Source organism: Pleurodeles waltl, chromosome 1_1 (assembly GCF_031143425.1).
Source record: "Pleurodeles waltl isolate 20211129_DDA chromosome 1_1, aPleWal1.hap1.20221129, whole genome shotgun sequence".
Classification (NCBI taxonomy): domain Eukaryota; kingdom Metazoa; phylum Chordata; class Amphibia; order Caudata; family Salamandridae; genus Pleurodeles; species Pleurodeles waltl.
Genome location: NC_090436.1, coordinates 401,900,438 through 401,922,424, shown reverse-complemented (window position 1 = coordinate 401,922,424; position 21,987 = coordinate 401,900,438). Strand labels below are relative to the sequence as shown.

The following is a 21,987-nucleotide window of genomic DNA, read 5'->3' as shown; positions in this document are numbered from 1 at the left end:
AAGGTGTGTGTGGTGTGAGCCACGCATATTAAAATGAACAACTAGATATTTGAAGTTCGATACCTGCTCAATGTTGACCTGGTCTAATACAAAGTTACTTTTTCTAACTTTCTTTCTCCCGAAAACCATCATTTTAGTCTTTGAGGCATTAATTGAGATCTTATTTTCATTATAATAGTGTGACAGAGCATACGGAAGCCTTTCCATACCAACTGCTGTGCGGTCAAAAAGAATAGTGGCATCTGCATACTGCAGACATTACAAACGCATGCCAGCAAGCATGGGTGGAAACTCGTTCAAACCTGACAAAGTCCTAGGGAAAATAGAGGTGGGGTAATTATGATATGTAAGTCACAAATGATGACACTGGAAGTAACATCACAAGAAGTGATGCCATGAACCTATAGTAATCTTTACTTAAAATAATCAGCAATAAACATCAAAAGAACCTTTTTGGTTTTTTATATCACATATCAAAGATGCAAATGACCAGTGAAATTACTGAAAGTGACAATACTTTAAAACAAACGTATGGAACTTGTAACATACATTTTCTAACTGCGTTTAGTGGCTTAACATAATAAGGTGAATGTCATTTTAAACAATAAACTTGCTGTTGAGGTGTGTTTGTTTCCTGTAGGGGTTCTTTAATTAGCTTCAAAGCAGGAAAGTTCTTCACATTTGAACTTCCGTAAGCAACACCTCTCAGCCTTATACTAAGGGAAAAAGAGTCACCTTTCTAAAAATAGTGGCGGGACTCCATAAATACACCCGCATCCACCCTCGCCTTGTACCTCGATCGTAACTATTATGGGACGATTTAGTCAGCTTTCAAATACTTGTAAACGTATTTCTTCATGCCCTTGCTGTTTTAGGTTCATGTTTGAGAATATAAAAAATACCGGATGTTAATGTTTTTCACAATATGTTTGCCAGGACTTAAAATACCTGCAGGCAGGCCGGTAATATACCAGCCAGGTGACAACCCTATGGCCATGACCCCTCCCCCAAATTCGTCCTCACAAGCCCACAAATTCCGAGGCCACACCAGAGACAGTCAAGCCTGGGCTCGTCACATTTTCCATCAAACGTTACCTAGGTTGAAGTCTCTGGCATGGCCGTAAAATGGCTACTTGGAAACATTTGAGTCACATGAAATGCTAATGACCCTCCAATTGTTAACTGATCGTCTGTGAACGTCCCTTCGCAGCCGAAAAGCTGTGTTCAAGCCTGCTTCGCGCATGACGTGCGCCCCGGGGCTCACCTGGCTTCTGAGAGGGCGCTTACGTCTTAGACTACTGGGTTTCTGTTGAAACTTTGGCGTATGCGGCGTACAGGCTACCTGAGGCCCGGAAGAGGGAGGAGTCGTCGTCCTGGGGTAGGGAGGGGAGGCGCCCAGCGGGGCCAGTCATTCGCAGGTTGCAGAGGCTGGAGCTATTCCCTGGTGACTTCCTGAAGGGCGACTTCGTCGTTTCGGCAGGAGCTGTAGTTACCTGTGCCGGAGTTCTGTCGTTTGAAAACCAGGATGCGGAGGGTCGCGGCACTCGGGGTGGGGTGTGCGCTCATGCTTGTGCTCGCCGTCTGCGGAGCTGTCTCTGCTGGTGTGACTACTACAAGTAAGTGTCCGGAGACTCCCCAGCGCGGGAACGTTGTCCATGGTCTTGGCTTATACTGTGATTCAGCTACGGTGTGCGCAGTGGAAGTTGTGGACACCAGACTCCAGGGTTTCTGTTCTATCTCCGTGTCGGAAATGATGGCTCCGATCTCAGGTGTTATTTTCTCAGGGTCGCCCACGTTTCTTCACAGTACCCCAAATATTATTATTGTATTTCACTGAACCTTCCTGTAGCCCACTTGCGTTACGTCATGTAACAATGGACAGCTTGTGAAATCATGATATATATATTCTTGGCAGATAATTTCAGAATCCCTGTGTGAAAAGGGTTGAAGCGTGCAGTCTCTTTCTCACCACTTGGATCCATTGATGAGCCGTTGCTGAGTGCCAGCTTGTAATGGTGCCTGAGGTGACATAGATGTCAGCATTGGAGGTCACTTTGGGTGGGATGTTTGGAAAAAAATATATATTGCCTTTCCCAATAGTCTGAAGGTTGTGTCGCCCTTGTCGATCAATGAATGCCACACCCATCAACTGCTGTGATGGTGGCCTGTGCCCAACCCTGCTCAAGTCTGAAATCGAAAAGTATTAAACAAAAGCGCGCGAGCACATTATTTGCCAATTTTCGTATTTATCTTGCGGCTTTCAAGACGACAATTGAGGACAGATAGTAAACTGACTTTGTTATTGTCAGTCTTGTGGGCTCGCTGTATTTTTGTTCTCCCCAGTTACTCGAAGCTGTGTCAGATGAATCTCTTTCAGTAGATGCTGGAAGGCCTTGGGGTCAGCGTATGGGGGATACGGTTGTGCGACCCAAGCAGCAACCTCTAACTCTATTGGTTTTCTAATTACATTGTGCTTCCGAATCGAGCGAGAAACATCCGTCCTTGGCTTGTTCTGCTGATCTTATTTGAACGTGGCTTATTCACAGATAATGTTATACCAAAACGCTCCAATGCTCTGTCTCTCATTTAATTCTAGTGCACAACCAGAGTCCGTCTCACACAGAAGTTTGCCCCTTTTCGACATTACACGTTTTGCGCCGTGTACCGCAACTTCCCCGTTGTGCAAACACGAATTGTATTAGGTGAAGCAGGTTAGCGCTCCTCTGCGCACGAGAATACATTCTGTACAGCATTACTGAGCCGATCTCAGTTCAGAAAATTGAAACGGTGCGTTAAAACTGCGCCCCTCAGTACTTTTGTTTAATAGAGGCGGACGAGCCATTACATTGAAGGAGAGAGTCGATCCAAGGGTTGACTCTGGCACCAAGACCCAGTGCATGAGCCGAGCTTTGAAAATATGTGGCATGTAAATCATGCAGCAGACGGCATGTTGGAATATGATAAGGTGTCTTCGAATTCAAAACAGGGCATTTCTTTAACACGTGGACGCGTTTTACCTTAGTACATTAGATCATAACCTTGCATCCAATAAATATTTGTCAGTTTTGAAACCTGCACTGAGAAAATAAATGTTCCTGCATCCGCCCTGATGACAGTGCTGTTATTGAACTATGAGGCAGGTCAGATGTAATGTTTACGTTATATATGGTCTTGATTCTCGTTAAAGACAGAGCAACATTATAGGCACACACGAGAAGGCGCACACCCTGAACTTGAATTTTTAAAGCTACTCTCAAATGTGATAATGAACTAAAAGGAGGTTCAGTAAAATAATATATTTCCCTAGGATCACACAATTTGTTCAGGGAAGCCGGGATTGATCCCAAGTTTTCCAATTTCACACTGTGTAATTCAGCCACTATTTGGGCATCCCTCATGCAAACATGTGTTTCCTCCTTAATTCTTTTAAAATGAGATTAGAGAGTGTGTGAGTGTTGAAATCCATGTTTTATGTTTCTACATAGCACAAACCTTGTCCAAGGACATAGAAGCGCTTCACATCACACATAGACTATATTATACAGTGGTTTTTTCCATCACAGGGCATTTTTTTAAAGAATTCACAAGATGCTGAGGTGGATGCAGGATTACAGCCTGTTTTCCCATTTTGCATAGTCGGCAGCTGTAGCCACATGGCCGACCTGAAAGATTGCTCATTTTGGGCCTGAGGACCTTGAGTTGAGCCAGCCACCAGACTCGAGCTTGCAGAGGCTTACAAACCCTATGTCTTTAAATCTTCTCCCAGGTGTGGGGAAGTGGCTGTTCCGGGATGGGGATTCCATGGAAACTTGTGAGGTTTTTAATATTTTGATATTTCTGTTGTGAATTCCTACTCTTCAAATGAGTGCAGATTTGCTCCTCTTGACAGGGGTAGGAGGAGTAAATTTATATTGAAAGTGAGAATGAATAGTGAACAATACCAAGATCAGAAAATTGTAGTAAAAGTATTTTCTACAAGGGGTGAAATTGTAGGAAAATGATTTTCTGCAAGGGGTGAAATTGGAGCCTTTTCCCTCAGGTGTAAAATAGCTTTTTTCAGCACAAGTATACTGTTACACATTATTTACATATACCTAAATGTATGCATTATATTGAGATATGCAGAGGTGGTTTGACATTAGGAGTATCCTGCACCTTCACAAATAAATTCCCAAACAACTCTTGGGAACATACAACTGACGCGGCATCCCATGAATATTTCTGGACTTCTCAATTGATGCCAAAAAGTCACAAATTGGCTCCAAACATTGTAAATCCATGGGGATAGTTTGGGGATTTTGGAGAGAGTAGGCTTGTCTGTCTAGTGTGTATTGTCACATCCCTTAAAGGTCCATTCATGAGCCCTTTTGTTCATTCTCGTTCTGAGTGTGCTCCCTGCCCATCTTATTATTAAGTTTAATTGTGGCTTATTGCCACAGAGGATCGTGTATGGCGACTGGCCTTGTGACTTAGTACTAATCGAAGTGTACGGATGCGTGGGATGCCTGTTTTCTGTGGGATGTGGCATGCATGTGATGAGACACTGGTCATTCTGAGGCTTGATGGTGACCTGATGAGTCCTCAAAATCCAATTTTAAAACATTATCATTGCTCAGCATTCCAGTGTGGGGGCTCCAGTTCTCTAAACCTCAAGTCTGAGAAGTGCAAGGGTATTGTTAATTTGGGAGCCTCTAGAGTTGGCCACCCAGTTGGTGGACTGACCTACTTGGTTCTGCTTCTATCCCTCTCATTCAGGTCACAACCTAAGCATTTTCTTTGATTTACAACTGGGTTTCAAAGCCCAGATTAAGAAACTCACCCAGACCTGATTCCCGGTGATGAATGTGCTTGGGAAATTTCTGCCCCTCCTCCATAGCACACTAGAAAAACCTTCACTTGGGTTCTTGTTACATCCAGGCGACGCTACTATATCTACATGTTTGCATGTCTGCTGGGATACCTATTGAATAGACCTCTACTAATTCAAAATGTGGCTGCATGTTTCTGTCTGGGCCTTGACACACATGCCCACATTACTTCTCATCTGGCACCCTTCATTGGCTCCCTATCCCTAAACACTGCCTATTAAAGACCCTCTGTTTCTGCTGCAAGGCCTTCCTCAGCCCGTATACCCCTAGGTACCTGTCTACACTTTTCTCAACGTGTGGTCCTACCAGGTGTCTATGCTCCAGTACAGCTCATTCCATGTCCATGTCCAAATATAACAAAGCACATATGGGCGTTCATGCCCTCACAATGATCATGGCAAAGGCCTTGATTATGCTTCCGCTGGACTTGTTTCTGAGGAAGTGAATGTCATATTTTTCCAGCTACTGAAAACAAATCTCTTCAATCTTTAATATTCCTTTGCAGCTTCTGTTGTCTTCTGTGCTAGCGCCAGTCTACCCTTTTCCTGTGTATTAGCATGTTATTTATTAAATTAAATACAAATCCATGCATGTCAGTGTTTTGTTGATACTTAGTGAAGGCGTTGTGCTACATGAGCTCCATGTGCTTTCCTTGTCGTATGGATTGAGTGACCTCCAGTGGCCCATTTGTAAGTGCTATGTGCACAGGCCAGCCTTGTTGAATTTTACACCCCTCTTTTCATCTTCAGAAGTTGGATGGCATTGACCATCTATTATGTGCAGAGTTCACATATATGGGAGCCTGGGTACAAAAAGGAATCTCACTAAGGTGCCTCATGGATATTGAGGTTTCGCAGTGGCACATGCTAGAGTAAAGTATTCATTTTTGGGTAAACCCTTGATTGTTCTGCCTTTCAGTATTGTGGTTTTGTAAACTGTCATTTACCACTGCTAAATTTGACATCAGAGGTGCGTCTGTGTGCGGCTTTAAGCAGCATCTTATGTTGGAATGTTAAACAGATGTGAAATGGCTATTGGACTTAATCTGCAGCAATATGAAGTTATGTTGGAGTCGTGTAGGATTAAACTGCTTTTATTTTTGTTTCGATTGGATCATATGGATAGATGTCATTTGATCTGTTAGGGTTGAGTGGTAGAGTTTGAAGTTGCATTGCTGCAATCTGTTTGGGTTATGGTGGTGTTACACAATTCAGTGCAGTGTTGGGCCATGCTATTATGCTTGGGTTGGGTGTTTTTTATTGTATTACAGCATGGAGTATATTGAAGTCTATTGTGGTGTGTTGGAGGGATTTTTTTTTGTAATTTGATGTTATGGGTGGTAGATGGGGTGATGTAATGGGATGTGGCAAGTTGTGTAATTGGCCTTTTCTCATGGGATGACACACCTTTGTGTTTTACACTATTGCATACTATATTTGCTTTGTGCTTGTACAGCATGGTATATGGTGTAATGTGGTGCTGTGTTGGAGGGGTGCTTCTTGGATACTTGTTGGTACTGATTTTTTTATTTTTGCGGTCTATGGTATAGTGCATGGAGGGTATTGATGGTGATTTTGCATTGTGGTTAAGTGTTTATTACTATGTTATTAGTTATCATATGCAGATGACACCCAGCTCGTGGTATCCTTTTCCACAGATCAGAATTCAACCAATTCTCTACTCACCTCTTGTTCACAGGCAATATCCAAATGGATGTCTGACTGTAGACTTAAGTTGAACGGAGACAAGACAGAAGTTATGTTCTTGGGTCATCTGGCTAAACCAAACCTAATCTCCCCAGTTTTATAACCACTAGGAGACCTACCCTTGCCCAAGGAAAACATCAAGAGTCTGGGAGTATGGTTTGATCCATGGATCATTAGGCAAAGAAAATATCTTCCTCCTGTTTTGGCATACTCAGACTTCTCAGAAAGATTTTTAAAATACTCCTGTTCATCGCAAAGAGACTTATCATACAGACCTTAATAATCTCATGACTGGACTATTGGAACGCTTTGTTTCTTGGCGCACCAAAATATGTCCTAAAGAAATTGCAATTGGTACAGAACACCGCTGCCCGCCTTCTCTTCAAAATACCCAGGCATGAATCTGTCAGATCAGCTCTATTAACTCTGCATTGGCTCCCCTTAGAGCAACAAATAACATTTAAATCTTTATGTTGTATTCACATAGCTCTACATGACAAAGGCCCGCCACTTATGTGAATCGCAGCCTCTTTTCATAAACCCATCAGACATCTTAGATCATCATCGGCGGCCCTAGCTGTTATTCCTCCAATAAAAAAGGCTAAATGGGGAGGAAGATCTATGTCTTACCTTGGAGCTAGACTTTGGAATTCTCTACCACTGAATCTACGACAAACCAGCCCCGAACTTTCATTTCGGCGCCTATTAAAACTTGGCTGTTCTAGTTTCTGTCCCCAAGGTGGTGTTTTTGAAGATTTCTGTTTAGCGCTGGGAGGCTTTTGGGTAGCCATGCGCTCTATAAATTTTCATAACATAACATTATTCACAAATAGAAGACCATTTAAAAAATAAAGACAACTCTTGTATCAAAAAGATTTAGCCTTAATTTATTACTCTAGACCCAAGACCTGTTGTTTATACTTTGTGGGCTTCAAGTCCACCCATTGCTTTTCATTTGTCTATGTCAGTGTTCTTTAAAAATCCCTGCTTGAAAATGGTCAGTCCCTCCCACCTCCTCCCAAGTCACTGACATTCTTTTGTATTCATCCTGAAAGCAGCTCCCAGGCTCATTTTAGAATGGAGAGAAATTATTTTTTGTCGCTTTAACTCTGCTCCCTTTAATTTCTTCCCTGGTGGTAGCTGGAAAAAACTAGCTGTTCTGCTCCAACTGGAGCTGCTATGAGAGGGGTGCTCTGCTGCTCTGTGAGTGCAGTCGCGTCCTCTCATCCATGTTTGTATCAGCATGATCTCACAAGCCTGGATTAAAAATAAAAAACGCCTGTTAGAAATGGGGTCTTTGGTTGGCAGGGTTACCCCCTGTCCAAGCAAGGCCCCTCACTCTAGTCAGGGCAAAGGGGAAACACGCCTGGTTTAGCCCCACTCACCCCCTTGGTAGCTTGGCACGAGCAGAAAGGCTTAATCCAGAAACAATGTGTAAAGTATTTGTACCAACACACACAGTAATACAGTGAAAACTCTACAAAATGGACACCACACCAGTTTAGAAAAATAGGCAATATTTATCTAAATAAAACAAGACCAAAACAACAAAAATCCAACATACACAAGTCAAGATAAGATTTTTTAAAAGAATAAGAGTCTTACTCCATAGAAAACAATGGAAACGTTGATTTTACACAAAGTACATGGTTTGTGTCAAAAATAAATCTGCACGGACATATGTGCGTTGGAAAAGTTAGCGATGGGTCGATTCCTTACTCACAAGTGAGGCCGTGCATCGTTTTTTCTCCAGTCGGGTAGGCGATGCATTGTTTTTCTCCCTTGCAAGAGAGCGATGCGTCAATTTCCAGACCGGGCACATTGGATCTGCGTCGATTCATGATGCCTTTGACGCCCGGGGATGATGCATGGGAAATCTGGTTGCATGGTGTTAGGAAACTGCGCTGCGTGGGGTTTGTGTCATTAGCAGCAGCCGCCAGTGGGTGTTGCGCTGTTTCTCCAACCACGATGCGTCAATCTCCCAGCATTGATGCAGGCAGAACATTGTTTATCAGCCGCGTTGAAGATGGTGCATCAAAAATTTCCCGCACAGTGTTCTGTGCATGGATTTCAGCTCTTGTTCTGGCAACTTCACCTTTCAAGGTCCCAGGGACTGGCTAGGGCACCACTTGGCAGGGCAGGTGTCTCAGCAGAGAGTCCAGGTGCTGGCAGAGAAGGTCTTTGATGGTCCTGAGACATTAAAACAGGAGGCAAGCTCAGTCCAAGCCCTTGGAGATGCTTCTTAAGTAAGAATGCACAACAAAGTCCAGTCTTTGTCCCTTTTCACAGGCAGAAGCAGCAGCTGCAGGATAGCCCAACAGCGCACAGTCACAGGCAGGGGCAGCACTTCTACTCAGTTCTTCTCCTTGGCAGAGGTTCCTCTTGGTTCCAGAAGTCATCTTAAAATCTGGGGTTTTGGGTCCAATACTTATACCCCTTTCTGACTTTGAAGTAGGCAAACTTCAAAGGGGAGTCTCTGTTGTTTACAGGATCCTGCTTTGGCCAGCCCCCAGACACACATCAGGGGACTGGAGACTGCAGTGTGTGGTTGCAGGCACAGCCCATTCAGTTGTAAGTGACCACTCCTCCCTCCACTCCAGTTCAGATGGCTCATTAGGATATGCAGGTCACACCCCAGCTCCCTTTGCGTCACTGTCTAGAGGAGATTCACAAACAGCCCGACTGTCAGTCTGACACAGACAGGGAATCCACAAACAGGCATAGCCACAGAATGGTTTAAGCAAGAGAAAGCCTACTTTCTAAAAGTGGCATTTTCAAACTAACAATCTAAAAACCAACTTCACTAACAGATGTATTTTTAAATTGGGAGTTCAGAGACCCCAAACTTCATATTTCAATCTCCTCTCAAAGGGAAACTGCAGTTTAAGGATATTTAAAGGCAGCCCCCCATGTTAACCTATGAGAGAGAGAGGCCTTGCAACAGTGAAAACTGAATTTGGCAGTATTTCACTGTTAGGACATGTAAAAGACATCAATACATGTCTCACCTTTAGCATACTCTGCACCCTGCCCATCGGGCTACCTAGGGCCTCCCTTAAGGGTGGCTTACATGTATAAAAAGGGATGGTTTAGGCCTGGCAAGTGGGCACATTTGCCAGTTTAAAACTGCAGTGGCAGGTCTGAGCCATGTTTACAGGGCTACTAATGTGGCTGGCACAACCAGTGCTGCAGGCCCACTAGTAGCATTTGATTTACTGGCCCTCTGCACCTCTAGTGCATTTTACTAGGGACTTACGAGTAAATCAAATAGACCAATCATGGAAAAGCCAATTACACATATAATTTACACAGGAGCACTTGCACTTTAGCACTGGTCAGTCATTATACTGCGGTCTTTGGACCGCCAACACTGGCGGTCTTTTGGCGCCCGTGCCAAGGGCAGTCTTGCCGAAAGACCGCCAATGTCATAATGAGTGCCCAAATGTGTGGTGGTATGGATGCACTGTGGTTTCATTTATCAGTGTATTTTGATATGAGGTGTGGGTGAGTTGACCAGATTGTGTACAATATGTGTTTCAGTGCCCTTTTAGCTATGCCCCGCTGTAATTGTTTTAAAAAGATGAAAAGGGGGGTTGGGGAGTTAGGGGACCATTGCCCACTTAGACTCAGAGTGTGTGGATGGGGTGCCATCAGTCATCAGCAGTCTGAATAGATGCCCCCATCTGTCAGTCCTTCAGAGCAGCCACCCATCCGGGTCAGGCTGCAGTGCCAGCAAGATCATACCACATTGCGTAATTCGATTTACATGCCCCGTCTGTCATCAAAGCCACTCTAACACGTCCTCAACTTTCACCTAGTGGCACATGCCACTCCACCAAGCCGCAAGAGGCGGTGCTGAGTCTGCCTTCCAGTCGTAGCACCAGTACCAGGGTCAGGTCCATCAGCCTGCTGCCTGGGTTGGGGATAATGTGCTGTATGGCTAAACACTTTCATAAGGTCCCAAAGGTGAGACCTATTGGCTATGCCAATGCTTGTTCAAGATTAGTTGGCCCGTTCTTGTAAACAGAGAAACATCAAATTCACAATACGTTTCTTAAAAATCTTAATTTTCTTAAATGTGGACCCGATCTGTAACAAAGACAATCTCAATGTCCCAAAACTGTTAAGACAAACGTGGCCTAGAATTTACGGGCTCTGTCCTTTCAGAAACTTAGGTTTTTCTGTGATCTATTTTCAAGCACACTTGTTAGAACCAGAATTGTCAAGCAGGCACCCCTGAGAATGTTTGACTTGTGCATTTTTCACATTTCTATGCATTTCTTTTGCTGTGAAGAAAAAACAAAACACCATACATTCAATTGTTTACATTAGACGATTGCTGGGATCTCTAATCTTTTTGAAGACATTCAGTTTCCTTCGTCTTGGTCAAAGTTATACAGAGCCAACTCGTATCTGAGAGTGAGGTTTGTCCATCTTTGAAGTTTTTTCTCCTAACTACCCATCTAGAAATTACAGTACTTGTCTTTCGGGTTTGTCTGCCGTACTGGCCATAGCAGATCGTTTTCAAACACTATCACGGCGAGATCTTTTAATCTTTGCCAGAGTGGTTATTACCTAGCAAGGCGCTCTTTCATACAATTTAGAAACATCGTAGGCCATGTTAAATTGATTATTCATTGCAGTACCAGTATGTGAAATATGCGTACCCCTCATCTGTTGAGCCTGCCAGACTAGTATAACACTGGTTTCCAGGCGGTATGCCTTTTCTCCTTCAGTAACTTGTAACTTGTGACCGCCTGTCCTTACAATAACCCAAGTATGACAGCGCTCTGGCCCTACTACCCCCTTCGTTATTAGCTGAATGGTTATTATTTCTATGACTGAATGCTTTTGCACAGAACTACTCTTGCACAGCTTCTGTCCCGCAGGGAAGAACAGCCGGAAAAAGAAAAGAGCTGAAACTTCCCCCCGAACATCAATCCTACTGTGGCAGGCAGCTTCTCCTTAGCCCCCCACCCCCCTTTGTTCTTCATGCACAAAAGGTGATCTTGACAAGTGTATAGACGCTCCTTAGTGCCACACTAGAAATAATAGTGGAACGATTACAAGCCTTGCACAAGCAAAGAAGTGAACGACGCAGCAAGTATATTTGAGGGGCGGGGCCGTGAGCTGGTGAGGGTTTCTCGCCGTGCCTTGTTATGATTACAGCCTCTCTTGTGTGTTGCCGAGTCCTCGCGCGCCGCGGGTGCGACGGTAACTGACCGACCTTTAGAGTGGATTTATCCTGACTGGTGGGCAGTTCTTTACTCCTACGCGATGGTCGCAGCTTCTATCCTCGGATGAGCCGCATTCTGACCCTTTGCTCAGACCTGTGATCCTCACGAAAAAAACGTTACCGTTAAAACTGAGTCTGTGTGCTGGACTTTTCCTAGAACGCAAAATACCGGAGTTATTTTTGACATCCAAACCAATAGCATTTATTTTAACAATGTATTACATATTAAAGCGTATCAAACCCCTTCAATGATGGTGCGAAATCAGTGTTAACATGCAGATGCATGTTAGTTAAGGTTAACTTGCAAATTCCTTTATGCTCACATTGACGTAAACGTCCGAGTTAAATTATTATTAATGCAACCCTATGTAACTCAGCATTCTCTGTCTTGTAAAGCGCTCTGATGTCTTCGGGCCATGTCTGCGCTATATACAATTGCAAAACTTAAATAAGATGCAGATGTTTTTCAGCAGGCAGGCGCATAACCCAATGAACCATGCTGCAGGTCAGTGTATCCTGCAAGTTACACAGGCACTAACAACTTAACCTCACTTAGCTTTTTTACCAAGATTAGCGTGTATAGGTTTACACTCTGTGCTGAGAAAAAGATCCAACATTTCAACTAAGCTGCAAAGCTGTGATAGTAAGTTGCATGTTAAAAAAAAAACTACAGTTGTGGATTGTGCACATGCACATATACCTAGTGATAAAAGTTCGTGCAAAGGAAACAGAATAATTCAGTGTCCTTCCGTGAATCTCAGGGTAGAGGAACCAGGTTCGAGAGTCGGCGTCGGCTCAACGTCCTGTGATTCTGAGCAAATAACTAATTTCCCCAGGTGTATGTATATGTGTGTATATGTGTGTGTGTGTGTGTATGTATATATATATATATATATATATATATATATATATATATAATATGTGTGTATTCTTGTGTAATGTAAAGTACAGCTGAAAAATAATTTTAAAAAAGTCCACAGCAAGGCCTCTGGCAGCGAGAGCCAATGAGTCTGGGAGGAGGTCGGGGTGAAAAGGTGCTAAGGGGCAATTCACAGCTGCCTGCTGGGTTGAACTATGTAAGGCCAGGAAACTCCACCTCCTAATCTTCTGTCTTTGTGTGGAAAGTCTTTGAAGCTGCACCTGGCAAATGCTTCCATTTTCTTACGATAATGGCATTACTCCTAGTCCTACTCCCTCGCCTTCCTTTTAACCAATGAGGCCTCCTGCCTCCCCCCTAGACCCTCCCTTCCCCTTTCAAAACCCCCCCCCACCCTTATCCCCTCCTGTACAAAAACCAAGCCCAAGCCGCAACTCGGACAGTCCGTACCGGGAGGGTGGGAGGGAACGGAAAAGGAAGGCGAGGGAGTAGGACTAGGAGTAATGCCATTATCGTAAGAAAATGGAAGCATTACCTCCCGTCCCTCCCTCGCCTTCCTTTTAACCAATGAGACGTAGCAAGAAAAACACACAGGAGACGGACATCGAGTTGCAAGACCCTTAGTTAATATCCTGCACCAAGAACATCCCAAACATTATCTCATAGAGGATAAGACCCGGTGACCAAACACCGACTCCAAACCATCCAAGTCCGACAGCCTATAATGACGCACAAACGCCGAAGGAGAAGCCCAAGCGGCGGCCCTGCAAATCTCCACCACTGAAGTCCCCTGAAGCTCTGCCACCGTCGCCGCCATGCCTCTGGAAGACCTCCCCTGAATCCCTAGAGGAGGAACCACCTCTTTCAAGGAATAGGCCAACAGAATCAAAGATCGAACCCACCGACTCAAGGAAGCCGTGGAAGGTTTCTCACCTTAGCGCGCCGGACCAAAAGTAACAAACAGTGAATCCCCTGTACGAAAAGGAGCCACCGCCCGCAGATACTCCAACAAAACCCTACGTACATCCAACGAATGCAAACGGACCTCCTCCCCTGATGAGGGATCCGGACAAATTGAAGGAAGGATGACCGCCTGCCTGGAAAGGAACGAAGAATTGACTTTTGGAATAAAGGAAGTCACCGGAACCAGAACCACCCTATCGGGAAAAATCTTACAAAAAAGGAAAGGAACATGCCAATGCCCCCAATTCCCCCAACCGACGAGCCGAAGTAATGGCGACCAAAAAGAACGTCTTCAAAGATAGACGTCGCAAATCACAGTCCCCCAATGGGTCAAAAGGGGCCCCCGTCAACACATCCAAAACCAAGGACAGATCCCATGAGGGAAAAGAACGTACCGGGCGAGGAAATAAATTAATAAGCCCCTGAAAAAATCCAGGCATCAATCGCCCTTCAACTTGAAGATTACGCCATCGTCCCTAAATGCCTGAATAGCCGCCCACTGTACCCGAAGAGAAGTCACTGACAACCCTAAACGAGCACCGTCCTGCAGGAACTGCATCACCTCAAAGAGAGAAGCGCAGGAAGGATCCAACTCACGACTTAAGCACCAAGACGAAAACACCTTCCACTGTCTACCATAAGAAAGCAAAGTTGAACGTCTCCATGAAGCCAGCAAGGTAGAACTCAAAGCCACTGGCACCTAACAGAAACGCCCTGAATAGTTGAAACGGAGGGAATGCATATAAAAGGCCCTGCGGCCAAGGACATGACATCCCGTCCACCTCCCATGCTTGGGGACACCGAAACCGGGAGCAGAAGCACTCCACTATCGCATTCTCTACTGACGCAAACACATCCAGCACTGGAAGACCCCAAAGCCGAACCAGATGCCGAAACAGAGACCTCCGGAGAGAGAAAAGTTGAGAGGAAGGAATCACGCTGCTCAGTAGATCCGCCCGAACATTTACCACTCTCGCCGAATGACATAAGCCTCAGCCACTAAGTCGTCTGTGCGAACCAGAACCGCCAACCCCCTCAGGGATTCCTGGAAATGGACCAGAGCCAGGAACATAGCCCGCAATTCTCGCCAATTAGATGACCGACTCGCCTCCCGAGGGGACCAAAACCCCCGAATCTGAGCTGACCCCATCCATGCCCCCCAACCGGAGAGGCTGGCATCCGTCGTCACCACCACGGGTCTCAGAGGTGACAAAGACACCCCTACCCTCAGGTGGTCTGCATCCAACCACCATTGCAACTCTCTGTGAATCAATCCGGACCCTGGAACCCCGTCCTTCAGAGAACCGGACCCTGGATCCCACCTACTCAAGAACCACGTCATCAAGCACAGGGGATGGGAACGTGCCCAAGAACCCAAAATATCACTGACGCCAAATGTGCAGTCGCAACCATAGAAGAGCTCGGGGAGCAGACAGTAACCATACCTTCTTTACCAAAGCCTGGAGAGCATCCAACCTTTTTTCAGACACAGTCACCAACCCTAGAATAGGCTGAAACCGAGCCCCTAGAAAAACCAGATCCTGGGACGGCACAAAGTCCGATTACACCCAATTGATCAAAAACCCGTGTTATTGCAGGACCCCCAGAACTTGGGCCACCTGCCTCTGCAAAAGGTCTCGTGAATGGGCATGAATCAAAATGTCGACTAGAAAAGGGTGCAGAAACACCCCTTCTGAATGAAGCAAAGCCACTAGAGGAGCCAGCATATTCGTGAAAATTCGGGGAGAAGATTTCAGACCGAAAGGCAGAACGCAAAACTGGAAACGATCCTGCCCCACAGCAAACCTCAGGAACTTTTGAGAGGACCATGCCCCCGGTACGTGTGGGTAAGCATCCGGCAGATCCAGTGACACCAGAAAATCCCCATGCCTGACCAATGGAAAAATAGTCCGAATGGACAGCATGCGGAAATGCCCTGTCCTGATCCAGGTATTCACCTCCTTCAGATTGAGCACCGGTTGAAAAATCCCCCTGAAACTTTCCGCACAAGAAACAAGACCGCATAAGTGCCCTGACCTCGGTCGTCTAGCGGAACATGGGAAATGGCCCCCATGACCAGTAAGTCCCGCACTCCGTCCAATAATGCTCCACTCCAAGACCCCTCTGAAGGCAGAGGTGTGGGATGCACCCCGGAATCTGGAGGAACCGCCACAAAATCTATGACATAACCATTGGTCATCATGTCTAGTACCCAATGATCGGTTACACTGTCCTCCCAAGCTGAAAGAAAGTGACACAGTCATCCCCCAACCGGCCCTCTGCCAGGCCCACAGCGAATGCCAGGACCCCTTCTTGAAACCACCCCGGGTCTCAGGAGTAGACTTCTTAGGTGAAAAACGCGGATGAAAACGCCGTCTCCTAAACGAAAAGGATTTAGCAACCCTAGTAGGAGAAGATCTGGAATGCTTCTTCCACCCTTTACCCCTTTATAAGGTAAGGCATGCTTCCGCTCCTTAAACGCCTTGGAAAGTATGGATGGTAATAGTTCTCCAAACAAGTTACAACCCTCAAACGGCAGTCTCAACAAGGCCGCCGTTTCCCCTGGATCAGCCTTCCATGAACGCAACCAGAGGGACCTACGAGCCCCAATCAAAGACCCAGATGCCAGAGCCGAAGTACGGACTATATCTGAAGACACATCCGCCAATAATCTGGCCAGCTGTTCCATACCAGCCAGGAGCTCCGAACACTCCGCCCCTTCCTGTACAGCCACCGCCAGTTTATCAAAGCCTTGAACCAATGATTGTGACGCATAAGCAGAATAAATCCCTGCCTCAGCGCCAGATTCTCCGCCGCAAAAGCCCTCTTAAGACCTGAATCCACTTTACGGTCTGTGGCATACGTAGGCACACAATCCTCCGGATTGACTGCCGTTTTGCCAATTAGAGTAGCCAGAATAGAGTCCAGGCGTATTGAAGGAGGAAAAACCCCCTCACCCTCAAGTAAGTAAAGTTACTGAAGGAATCGTGGAACCTGAGCCTTCTCCACATCCTTCCACTCACGAAACACCATATCCTTCACAGGTCCCTGGAAAGGCATGGCAAACATAAAAGGCGTCTGATATTTGAGGAAATAAATGAGACTCTGAGTTTGTAGGTTGAAACACAGGGAAACCTAAACTGTCCCGAACATGTGTCATCACTTCCCACATTACCTCTTCTGGAAACCTATTTCCCCCCAGATGACGTTGATGGGGCCTCATCCTCACTCTCAGATGAGGATTTCCTTGCCGCTACTGATGAGTGCGCACGCTTAGACTGATCAGTCCTGGCCACGCCAGCTTGCAGTGCCCTGGTGACAGCCATTTCACCCATATCCTGCCCTTCCTCACTAGACATGAGGGGAGTACCCCTGCCAGGTACCTGTGGGTTCTCAGGAAGAGCAATGCTACCCTCCCCTCCCACCTCCGAGGAGGAAGAAGAGACAACCACGTCCCTTTGCTGGAGCTTTAGGCATGGTAACCAAAATAACACTGCCTTTCATTCCAAAACACTACCCTACATATAGGACCCTGGTCCTCCCTAACAGGGCTTCACAATCCTTGTAAAAATCCAAAAAACCACAGGCAGAACGCCCGTCCTACCTGACCAGCATCCAAAAATTGAAGTTCCTCGCGGCTCCGCGGCGCGGAAACCCGGAAACTAACGCCCCAGCCACAGAGGGCCGGCTGACCCCGTCAGCCGGCCCCCAGTACACGCCTCTCGAGCAGCCATGCCGTTCGCTCAAGACGTGACCCAGCCGTAGCACTCCTCGCGGAGCACCGCATCTCGAGGAGTGCCTCCATCGACGACCTCCAGGCCCCGCCGTGCAGGTAAGAAAGGGAAAGAAAACCGTCTAGCGTGGGCTAGACAAAAGAACAGGAGGGGATAAGGGTGGGGGGGGGTTTTGAAAGGGGAAGGGAGGGTCTAGGGGGGAGGCAGGAGGCCTCATTGGTTAAAAGGAAGGCGAGGGAGGGACGGGAGGTAATGGCCAGTACAGGATAATCCAAAGAGCGGAAAACCCAAGTGAACTCCTTCCCTCCCCCTGATTTCACATAGAAGTAACTGGCTACTGGTGCTCTTTCACTGATAAGTAAATTATTTTTGCACAAGGTTAAGGTAAGTAAAACACTGCTGATAAAATACATTCCCACATCCATGTAACCTTCTAAACATAACGTGAAATATTCGGAAAGAAAGTTACTTGCACAGCTTCTTAGTATGTTTCACGAGTGACTAAAATGAATGTCATTTGTTAGGTCGATGTGTATTATAGTACATTGAACTGCGGTAAAAAACATTGTGTTTGGCATTCCATTGTGATATTTTACTTTGTGGATGCTTGATCTTTTTACAAAATATTGTTACAGTTCACTCAAAAAGACGTTCCCTAGGAAAATAAATCCAAATATTTAATATACGTTTGTTGGTTTGTGTTTTTCACGTTCAATTAGAGAATGTATATTTCGCTAGCAGACCATCGTCTAATCTCTAACCTATTTTTTTTTCTTCTGCTTTTGAAGGTTTGCCTAAAACCAGCACTAATAAAGGAAGAAGTTTTATTGGACACAGGGTTGAATCTGGCAATGGCACTGGAAAGCCCGGATACACAATTGATGATTTTGCAAAGAAAGTCCTCACTGGTGGATTGACTACGGTTTTCCTTCCCATGGTCTACATCCTTGTATTCATTATCGGTCTGCCGAGCAATGGCATGGCTTTGTGGGTCTTCATCTTTCGAACAAAAAAGAGACACCCAGCAATCATTTATATGGCTAACATGGCAATGGCAGATCTCTTGTTTGTTATCTGGTTTCCTCTGAAGATTGCCTACCACCTAAATGGCAACAACTGGATTTATGGAGAAGGCCTTTGTAAAGTCCTTGTTGGATTTTTTTATGGCAACATGTACTGCTCGATTCTATTCATTACCTGCCTGAGCGTACAGAGGTACTGGGTAATTGTAAACCCCATGTCATATGCCAGGAAGAATTCTGAAATTGCAATTGGAGTTTCAGCTTCAATATGGCTGCTGATTATACTAGGCACCATTCCTCTGTACCTGTACGATCAGACTGCTTATATTGTAGATCTTAACATTACAACGTGTCATGACGTCCTGCCTCTGGATACGCTGGCTTTTGACATGTTTCGTTATTTCCTTTCATTGGCCATTGGAGTCTTTTTCTTCCCAGCCGTCCTTACCACGGTTGCTTACATACTGATGATTAAAACCCTGAATGCATCTATAACCGATGAGAACATTGGAAAGAAACGCAAGAAGGCCATCAAACTCATCCTGACAGTGTTGGTGATGTACCTCGTCTGCTTCACACCCAGCAACCTTCTCCTTGTAATACACTACGCACTGATCAAAAACCAGTACATCGGCAGTGTGTATGCGTCTTACATAACAACACTTTGTCTGTCCACGATAAACAGCTGCATAGACCCCTTTATTTATTATTTTGTTTCAAAAGACTTTCGTGAGAATGTCAAAAACACGTTTCGCTGCCGGAGCAACAGGACAGTGGAAAGAATGCAAATATCTTTTAGTTCCATGAAGTACTCTAGAAAGTCTCATACATACATTTCCAGTTCAAGTTCTACAAAAACAAGTAATTGCTAATTTCCTTCTACATGTGAGAAAAATGGACACATTTATGTGCATGTAGCATATGCGTTTCCCCTCCCACCATTGTGAATTTGTAAATACTTTTTTCTGTTATGAGGTATTTAATTTTAGTACTGTTTGCAGTTATTGAGAGCCCCTGTATGTGAACAATTCATTAGTTGTTGGGAAGGAGACCAATTGGGTGCTTCAAATGATGCTGGTGAATGCAACTCTAAAGCCAATGAATACAAATTAACAATCTATTAGATGGCACCTTATTACTTCACTGTGAGGAAACTTCGAGAGACATTTTGACCTTGTATGATCCCATCCACACAAAGTCACAACTTTTACTATTTGTAACATTGGATTTTTGAACTTTTTGTCATTTTAGTTGATGCTTAATATGAATAGTTTGTCTGATAACGTCAGTGGACTAGCTGTGCTGAGGATTGCCAATGGGTGCAGAGATCGTAGGATTTGATCAAAATAGGAGGGCTTGTAATGAATGTCTGTAGCTACTTGTACTTGGTCCATATGATCATTTCAAGAAAATCATGAAGGACAGCAGTATGCGTGGGAAATCACTTCCACATATTGTTCTCAAATTGTTGTGGTGCTCCAGGTCCCTTTCCCTTTTCTGTTGCAATGATTGCTTGTCAACTGCCATATTTACACATTTGTTGAAAATATATTTGTATGCGGTACGGCACGTTTTCACATCTGTTACGTAGTCTGACGTACATTTTATCGTAGTCAATATTACATATTTGCGTAGCTCACAAAATCTGATGTTAGTTAACATTCTTAATATTTCAGCACCTAAATGTACTGTTAAGTTTCACCTTGTTGATGCAGGCCCAAAACACTGTCTATTCGATTATATCTATGTGGAAGTGAATGATGGCTTAACTTCGAAACTGGTTTGCTACATTGTCTGTAACCTATAATATTTTACTACAGTTTTACTGGAACTTCACATTTATCCAATGTATTATAACTTGTATTGTTTTATGTAAATACTTAATATTTTATATATGCAATATTTTTAATTAAACATTTTTCTATATGAAAGAATACAGATTGCTTATGTTTTTGCTATTGAGCTTTCCCAAATGTAGCCTTATTTCTTCTCTTGTATTTTAGGTTAGAGAGTCTCTTTAGTTGTTTAGTGGAAAAAGTAAAACATGTTGTCATCCTACTGCAAAAGTCTCGGTATTTTTCACAAGAAGTGCTGCGCATCAGCTTATAGGTTTGTCATTTCTTCTTTACCCATGCCAAGCAGGATTCGGACAGATTCTGTTTAAAAGCACACAGTTGCCTCCCACTCGCATTGAAACGCAGGCACACCCAGTTAAGTACCGTGACCTTGCTGTTTTTTATTTACCCAACATCACAAATGTATGTTCACGGCGGAGCACACATGAACCTACCCATGCTGAATTTAACGAACATGGAAATGTTTGTACTTGTGTATGTTCCCGCCATCATCCCTCAGAAACTTTCTCCAATATCGTTGCCAGTCCTGCTGTCATGGTGTTTCGAAGAGAATTCGGATTCCTCTCATGACAGTCTTTATTTTACTGCCTGAAGTAGTCCAGCATGGACCTTTTTAATGCTTTTCCTCATTTAGTTTGTAATGTTTGATTTGACATTTCTCAGGCCGTTCGTAGGCTGACACCTCTGTATTGAAGAAAGTTTGGAGTTATTATTTGTACATGTTCTACCGTGTCATTTCTATGCTTCTCTAGTACTCGAAGGCCCCCGATTTATTTTCACCTGATGGTTTCAGAAGCCAGAGAAAACCAGGTGTCGGCTGTAGCCTGCTGCCAAATCTGTTTTACACTATGCATGGCAGAGGAGCAACTAAATTGCTGTTCCTTTTGTGCCAAGGAAATAATTGCTGTGACCTGACTATGGGATGCCAAGTTGGTTACAACTTTTTATTTAATATTATATATATATATATATATATATATATATATATATATATATATATATATATATATATATATATATTTGTGCACAGCTTTAGTAGAGCTGTGCGGACTAGACCATACTTCAATTCATTTAGTTCACAATAACAGATAACTTTCACTTATTTATATGTTGTGAGCATCCTGTGATTTTTATTTGAGAGGTGATTATTTTTTGGGGGTTTTGTTCTCCCACCTGAGGGCCAAAGAGCACAAACAACCCTCCTTACATTCCCCTGAGCCTAGCAACACCAAGAAGCTCAAAACATAACGTTTCTTAACTGAGCTGTAGTCCACGTCCTGCTGCAGCGCAGACCTGTTCTTCATCACTGCTTGAGTGAGAACTTCCAAGCTCTTCCATTCGCCTGCTTGTGTAGCCACCAGAAGTTTGAACCATGCTCGTGTCATGCATGGACCTGAACCATTTCCTAGCTTGTTTTAAAAATTACTGTCTAATGGATCTCTTGATCCCAGGCTTGAAAGACGCATATATCTAATGTACTTGCATGGACCTGTTTTGTTGTCTTCTGGATGCTGAAGCTGCATGCTGTCTGTCGCCTTGAGTCCACGGCAGACCTTTTAGACTCAACTTTGCTGCTATGGCTGCCAGAGCAGCCTAACTGGTGTGATTACTTTACCTGCTGCTCTCACCGTATAGGGACTCCAACACAGGCTGTAGAACTTAAACCCATGATCTTTATCTAAGGGGATAGGTCTTCCCAATCCACATGTATTACTATAGGTATAT

The 21,987-nt window shown here is 44.5% G+C and overlaps 1 protein-coding gene across 1 annotated transcript; it reads left to right on the top strand.

Moving 5' to 3' along the window:
- The first annotated feature begins 1,364 nt into the window (after nt 1-1,364).
- Nucleotides 1,365-20,340, top strand: F2RL1 (F2R like trypsin receptor 1). The gene is made up of 2 exons (XM_069223558.1): nt 1,365-1,616; nt 18,173-20,340. Exons 1-2 carry the CDS (start codon nt 1,526-1,528, stop codon nt 19,276-19,278), a joined length of 1,197 nt encoding a protein of 398 aa, XP_069079659.1. The 5' UTR covers nt 1,365-1,525; the 3' UTR covers nt 19,279-20,340.
- The last annotated feature ends 1,647 nt before the right edge of the window (nt 20,341-21,987 follow it).

Coding starts and splice junctions, on each gene's coding strand:
- F2RL1 (XM_069223558.1), top strand. CDS start 1,526: ATGCGGAGGGTCGCGGCACTCGGGGTGGGGTGTGCGCTCATGCTTGTG. Junction 1,617..18,172: donor TGCTGGTGTGACTACTACAA/GTAAGTGTCCGG, acceptor CTGCTTTTGAAG/GTTTGCCTAAAACCAGCACT.